This window comes from Rhagoletis zephyria, unplaced genomic scaffold, assembly GCF_001687245.7.
Source record: "Rhagoletis zephyria isolate East Lansing unplaced genomic scaffold, Rhagoletis_zephyria_1.1 Rzeph_scaffold_02404, whole genome shotgun sequence".
In the NCBI taxonomy this organism is placed as follows: domain Eukaryota; kingdom Metazoa; phylum Arthropoda; class Insecta; order Diptera; family Tephritidae; genus Rhagoletis; species Rhagoletis zephyria.
Window position 1 is genome coordinate 66,295 of NW_016159488.1, and position 7,519 is coordinate 73,813.

Genomic DNA, 7,519 nt, shown 5'->3' on the forward strand with positions numbered 1-7,519 from the left:
TTATCATTTACCGTATGTAAAAAAAAGATGTAGTAATACTTACAGCCTCTACGTTAATGCTGTAGAAACCTTTCCGGTTCATATACATGCACAGAGGGTTACTTGGGTCTGTTGATGATGGAGCGACTATGCCTATGTGCGTGCAGTCAACAGCACCTATCGTTCCCTTGATCTTAAACGCCGTATAAAANTCTATTGAGAAAGAAAATTGTATAATAATGTATTCGATTGCTTACAGAATTTTCATTGCTTTGAAATTTAATTTTATTTATCATTTACCGTATGTAAAAAAAAGATGTAGTAATACTTACAGCCTCTACGTTAATGCTGTAGAAACCTTTCCGGTTCATATACATGCACAGAGGGTTACTTGGGTCTNATTGTATAATAATGTATTCGATTGCTTACAGAATTGTCATTGCTTTGAAATTTAATTTTATTTATCATTTACCGTATGTAAAAAAAAGATGTAGTAATACTTACAGCCTCTACGTTAATGCTGTAGAAACCTTTGCGGTTCATATACATGCATAGAGGGTTGTTGTGAAGGAACATACTTGTAGAGTTTAGATATTTTTGAATTTTGTGATGCAACCCTGCGTGGTGCATAAATCAAAGTTTGTTAAGTCCGGCAACGCTGCCGATTGTATTCGTATTTGTCAAATGTTCGTATCTGTCAAATGTAAAGCGCCATAATTTTATTCCGAAGACAAAAAGGCGCGAGGACACACAAAGTGTAAGGCTATTAGATTTTAAGATTGTACTGAGTTAACATTGTCAAATTTTATAAAATCCTAACTTACAGGAAAATAAAACAACCAACAAGCAATCGCAATCAATCAACGATAGCAATAGCTGTGCAATTATTACAGCAACCACTAATAATATTGAGTTTTATTTTGGCCCTCGCGCCCGTCTGCGGAACATCTTTTATTTTCACTTTTGCGAGAGTGACTTGCACGGTTTATTCGACGTTTCCCTGCCAATTGTCACCGGAACGAATTATTGAAGCAGTAGTGAACCGCCCAGCTTGATTTGATCGCCTTGCTGCAAGTTGCCGTGACCAGCACACATTTGAGACAGCAGTGAACTGCATACTCTAAGCGGAGCCCTACATCCAAGAATTGTGGAGTACTGACTCACTATAAGTGCCGGTAAGTGTTATTTGGGGGATTAGGCTTAAGGCCAATCGGGAGCGTCAAAACGTGGTTTTAGTAGCCAATAAATGCCAACAACGCGGTCGGCATCTAAAATGGCGGATAGTGAGAATGAAGATCTCGAAACTACTGTGAGAGAGCATACGATTGGCGCCCAACAAGAAAGTACCGCTAGCGTACCGGCACAGTTAGCAGCTATGATGCAAGAAATACAAAATTTAAAGGTATCCTTAAATCAGCAGCAACGTAATGTACGAGCGTCGACTGAAACGAACTCTGAAGGGGAAGATAGGGTAGGCAACACGTTAGCAGAGGCGGTCAGTGAGCTGAGCCGCGCTTTGACACACACGCCTGCACAGCCTGTGATCAAGCTGTACGACTTGCCCGAGTTCAGCGGTCGACCTGAAGATTGGCCGATGTTTCGAGAAGCATTTACGACCACGACAGCGGAGTATCGTTACACTGAGCGGCAAAATATGTTGCGGCTGCAGAAGGCATTGAAAGGTCAGGCTAGGGAAACGGTAGAGTGTTTACTTATACACAGCGGAAATGTAAACCGCGTTTTAGAAACATTAAAAGAGCGATTTGGTAGACCTGAGATTTTGGTTAAAAGTCAGATTTCGCGTATCCGTAACGTTGCCAATATCCCTGAGAATAGAATAGACTTAATCATTCCGTTTGCTACAAAGGTGCAAAATGTGGCCTCATTTTTGGGCGCAGCAGAATGCGATCACCATTTAAGTAATCCGATCCTAATGGAAGAGCTCGTGTCTAAGCTGTCAGTGCAGCGAAGATTAATATGGGAACGTCATGCTGTAAACATACAGCCGCGACCGACTATCCAGCATCTCAGCGAGTGGTTACAAGAGGAAGCCCGCATTGTGAACACGATTTGCACCCTCGTGCAACTGCAGCGGCAAGCGGATCAGCGATCCGAAAGACGTGCACGATTTTTTCACGCGGTAGAGTCACAAGAGTTACATAGAGGCGGGTGTAAAATGTGTTCAGGTGGTCACGATCTCGAACATTGTGGTCGATTCTTAGGGCTTTCTCATAAAGATAAGTGGCAATATATACGCGAAAAGCGACTTTGCTTTAACTGTTTAAAATCTGGCCATCGAGGTACTTCATGCGCACGTATGCACAGATGTTCGGTTACAGGGTGTGAGAAGAAATGGCATGAGCTGCTACACAAGCCTCGACCTCAATGTGGGGAAAGTAACCATCAAAACAATTCGAGGCCGCGTGTACTCACCAACGTCGAAGTATCTCCTGGTAATCAAAGTTTATTGTTTAAAATTCTTCCAGTTAAATTGTTTGCTAATGGTAGGAGTGTCGACTGCTACGCTCTCCTTGATGAAGGGTCGTCTTTGAGTTTGATGAACGAGAACCTCGCGGCGCAGCTTGGTATAACGGGTCCAAGAGAAGAACTAACATTGCAGTGGTTCGGTAGCAGTACGGCCACAGAATCTTCGATGACAGTGAATATGGAGATATCTGGCGTGGGTAGGCAACGCAAAAGGTTTCCGCTCCGCAACGTCAAGACGGTTAAGGATCTGCAGTTGCCGCGACAGACGCTTAGTATATCTCAGCTCCACATAGGCCAACGACATTTAAAGAGACTGCCATTAGTGGGTTACTCAGATGCTACTCCAGACTTGTTGATTGGGTTGGACAACGTGCATTTAGGTATCGCGAAACGTATTGCCGACGATGGTCGTCGGGGTCCGGCTGCAGTATTGACCAAGGTTGGATGGGTGATTTACGGTTCCCTAGGGAACAGAAGCGACAAAAATCAGCGCGTATTTTTGGTGCGAGAAAACCCCGCAGATACGGCGTCGGGAGTTGAAAGCATTGAGGAGCTCGTCAAAAACTTCGTGGTGAGTGACGACTTAGGCGTTTCTACTGCTGTCAAACATATTAAACCAGAGGATGAAGTGAGAGCACGTGCCATACTGGAACAAACAACAGTTCGCGTGGGCGAGCGCTATGAGACGGGACTGTTGTGGAGGAACGACGAAGATTTAATAGGAAATAAATAGCCGAGGAGTGGCAGAGAAGAGGCTTCTGGCACTAGAGCGGAAATTGGCAAGCAATGAGCAATTAAGACGCGAATACATTAGGATGATGAGAAGCTACGAAGCAAAAGGCTATTCAAGGAGGCTCGCAGCAGACGAAGTCTCCGCACAACACCCACGCACATGGTATTTGCCCCACTTTGGGGTTTTTAATCCGAACAAACCAGGAAAGGTACGTCTCGTGTTCGACGCAGCAGCGCAAGTTCCTGGGAGATCTTTAAACTCTTATTTGTTGAGCGGTCCAGACTTGGGCAGGCCGTTGCTCGAAGTCTTGATGAAGTTCCGTCAGAGGCCGATAGCTGTCAGCGCCGACGTTGAAGAAATGTTCCACCAGATCGTCGTACGAGTGGAAGACCAACAGCGCAGAGATTCTTGTGGAGGGAGAAACCCGGTGATGATATACAGGAATACTCCATGCGAGTGATGACTTTTGGAGCCACTTGTTCTCCCTGTTCGGCGCAATTTGTTAAGAATAAAAATGCGTTGGAGTTTGTCGGAGAATTCCCCGAGGCGGTCGAGGCTATATTAAATAAACGCTACGTAGATGATTCCGTTCACTGCTTTGCGGACGTAGAGGAAGCCGTGAGCATTGCGAAACAAGTTAAGTAAATTCATCGGGCAGGCGGATTCAATTTGAAAGGATTCGTGTCCAATTCGCGAGCGGTGAGCGATGCCCTAGATGATGGCCAGTATGTTGGAACGATGAAAGACTTCGACAAACCTGAGGCAGGTCATCAGAAGGTTCTCGGAATGCAATGGGACACGAGGAGCGATGAGCTAAGGTTCGTTTTGGCCTTCGGTCGCGTTGACCCGGAGCTGTTACAAGGTCAGCGTACTCCAACTAAGCGTGAACTATTGCGCGTAATGATGTCCGTCTCCGATCCCTTCGGCGTTGCCGCGGAACATGTGCTCAAGGCCAAGTTGTTGCTGCAGATGGTATGGAGAGCTGGAACCGGTTGGGATGACGAAATCTCGGAGGAGGCGAAAACTGTTTGGAAGTTATGGCTAAATACGTTGAGCTACATCGAAGGTATCAGAGTGCCACGTTGCTACAGTGCGTCATTTACAACGGGAGTTGTGGAACTCCACGTCTTTGCTGACGCAAGCGAGGCGGCTTTCGCTGCGGTAGCGTACTGGCGCATCAAAACTGACCGCAGCGTAGAAGTGGCACTAGTGGCAGGGAAAACCAAATGCGCACCCCCAAAACTTACAACGATTCCGAGACTGGAGTTGCAAGCGGCAGTACTAGCCTCTCGTCTGAAGATAATGGTGTCAAAAAACCACGATGTCAAACCGTCACGCGTCGTCATGTGGACGGATTCGAAGACTGTTCACGCCTGGATAGCTTCAGACCATAGGAGATACAAACCTTACGTTGCTCATCGGGTGAGTGAGATCCTGGACGGGACGAATCCAAGCGACTGGAGGTGGGTATCGGGAGCTTTAAATCCGGCGGACTTCGGTACCAGACTCCGAAGTAATGCGAGTGAGTCATCCTGGATTGGTGGTCCAGGATTCTTGAAGGAGGATGAATCTTACTGGCCCAAAACTAACGACATCGAAAGTACGCGCGAAGAACTACGAACTAAACACCAGCTATTTTTTACTAGAATAAATGATAACCTTTTGCTCAAATATTCAAACTTTATGCGGTTGATACGAGCCGCCTGCAGAATGCTGACGCAGTACACCCGTATACACGTCGACCCGCCGTGATGCCACAAGGACACCATGTCACCAATACTCTCGTCGACTTGTACCATCGTATATGGAAGCACCAGAGTGAGAACACCATCGTGTCGGAGTTACGACGCAAATATTGGATCCCCCATATCCGCGAAGAAGTACGAAAAGCAGCCAAGAGGTGCCTTGAATGCAAAAGAAGACGTGCGAAGCCAGATGTGCCACAAATGGGACAACTGCCAGCTGATCGCCTTACGCCATTTGTACGACCGTTCACGTATGTAGGTCTTGACTACATGGGTCCATTTCTGATCGTGTCTGGGAGGCGTACAGAAAAGCGGTGGATCGCGTTATTTACGTGTTTGACGACACGCGCCATACACCTTGAGATAGCTATCGATTTAACTACAGATACTTGTTTACTCTGCATCAAGAATTTTATGCGCCGACGTGGAACCCCGGTGCGGATTAGGTCAGATAATGGCACCAACTTCATAGGAGCAGATCGGGAAATACAGCGTCAACTCAAAGACTTCGAAGAGGGAAGGATCCCCGAGGCATTGGCAAATCAAAACATAGAATGGGTGTTAAACTGTCCGTTGAGCCGACACGCCGGCAGATGTTGGGAGCGCTTGGTACGTAGTGTAAAGCATGCCATGCAACATGCATTGAATAGCGAAAGGTTGAAAGAGCAGACGCTGTATAGCGTCATGTGTGAAGCCGAAAACGCTGTGAACTCGCGCCCGCTTACGCATATCCCACTTGACGCTCCTGATGAAGAACCTTTAACCCCTAATCATTTCCTCCTAGGCACAGAAAACTCAGAGCAGACTCCATATCCGCAAGAAGAATCCTTTAAGGCGACGCGAACGCAGTGGCGAAAAATGCAGCAGATTCACCATCGCTTCTGGAAGCGGTGGCTGGCGGAATATCTTCCGGACTTATGCCGCCGAACGAAGTGGAGGAAACCCGTGGAGCCGTTGTCTTTGGGAGATTTGGTCTTGGTCTGCGATGATCGCATGCATCGATCCAGGTGGCCGATCGGTCGAGTCGTTAGCGTCAAACCAGGCAAGGATNGAAGAAGTACGAAAAGCAGCCAAGAGGTGCCTTGAATGCAAAAGAAGACGTGCGAAGCCAGATGTGCCACAAATGGGACAACTGCCAGCTGATCGCCTTACGCCATTTGTACGACCGTTCACGTATGTAGGTCTTGACTACATGGGTCCATTTCTGATCGTGTCTGGGAGGCGTACAGAAAAGCGGTGGATCGCGTTATTTACGTGTTTGACGACACGCGCCATACACCTTGAGATAGCTATCGATTTAACTACAGATACTTGTTTACTCTGCATCAAGAATTTTATGCGCCGACGTGGAACCCCGGTGCGGATTAGGTCAGATAATGGCACCAACTTCATAGGAGCAGATCGGGAAATACAGCGTCAACTCAAAGACTTCGAAGAGGGAAGGATCCCCGAGGCATTGGCAAATCAAAACATAGAATGGGTGTTAAACTGTCCGTTGAGCCGACACGCCGGCAGATGTTGGGAGCGCTTGGTACGTAGTGTAAAGCATGCCATGCAACATGCATTGAATAGCGAAAGGTTGAAAGAGCAGACGCTGTATAGCGTCATGTGTGAAGCCGAAAACGCTGTGAACTCGCGCCCGCTTACGCATATCCCACTTGACGCTCCTGATGAAGAACCTTTAACCCCTAATCATTTCCTCCTAGGCACAGAAAACTCAGAGCAGACTCCATATCCGCAAGAAGAATCCTTTAAGGCGACGCGAACGCAGTGGCGAAAAATGCAGCAGATTCACCATCGCTTCTGGAAGCGGTGGCTGGCGGAATATCTTCCGGACTTATGCCGCCGAACGAAGTGGAGGAAACCCGTGGAGCCGTTGTCTTTGGGAGATTTGGTCTTGGTCTGCGATGATCGCATGCATCGATCCAGGTGGCCGATCGGTCGAGTCGTTAGCGTCAAACCAGGCAAGGATGGGCAGGTCCGTGTGGCAGAAGTGAAGACGGCTGGAGGGACGTTCCGGAGACCTGCTTGTATGGTGGCGAAGCTAGACGTTGGTGAATCTAGCAGCGGGTAGATTCACGGGGCCCGGGATGTTGTGAAGGAACATACTTGTAGAGTTTAGATATTTTTGAATTTAGCGATGCAACCCTGCGTGGTGCATAAATCAAAGTTTGTTAAGTCCGGCAACGCTGCCGATTGTATTCGTATTTGTCAAATGTTCGTATCTGTCAAATGTAAAGCGCCATAATTTTATTCCGAAGACAAAAAGGCGCGAGGACACGCAAAGTGTAAGGCTATTAGATTTTAAGATTGTACTGAGTTAACATTGTCAAATTTTATAAAATCTTAACTTGCAGGAAAATAAAACAACCAACAAGCAATCGCAATCAATCAACGATAGCAATATCTGTGCAATTATTACAGCAACCACTAATAATATTGAGTTTTATTTTGGCCCTCGCGCCCGTCTGCGGAACAAGGGTTACTTGGGTCTGTTGATGATGGAGCGACTATGCCTATGTGCGTTCAGTCAACAGCACCTATCGTTCCCTTGATCTTAAATGCCGTATAAAAG

The 7,519-nt window shown here is 47.0% G+C and overlaps 1 protein-coding gene across 1 annotated transcript; it reads left to right on the plus strand.

Annotated features, from left to right (window-relative positions):
• Nucleotides 1–3,937: 3,937 nt before the first annotated feature.
• LOC108366798 (uncharacterized) lies at nt 3,938–6,030 on the plus strand. The gene is made up of 2 exons (XM_017621279.1): nt 3,938–4,621; nt 4,909–6,030. The coding sequence occupies exons 1-2, from the start codon at nt 3,938–3,940 to the stop codon at nt 6,028–6,030; spliced, it is 1,806 nt and encodes a 601-aa protein (XP_017476768.1).
• The last annotated feature ends 1,489 nt before the right edge of the window (nt 6,031–7,519 follow it).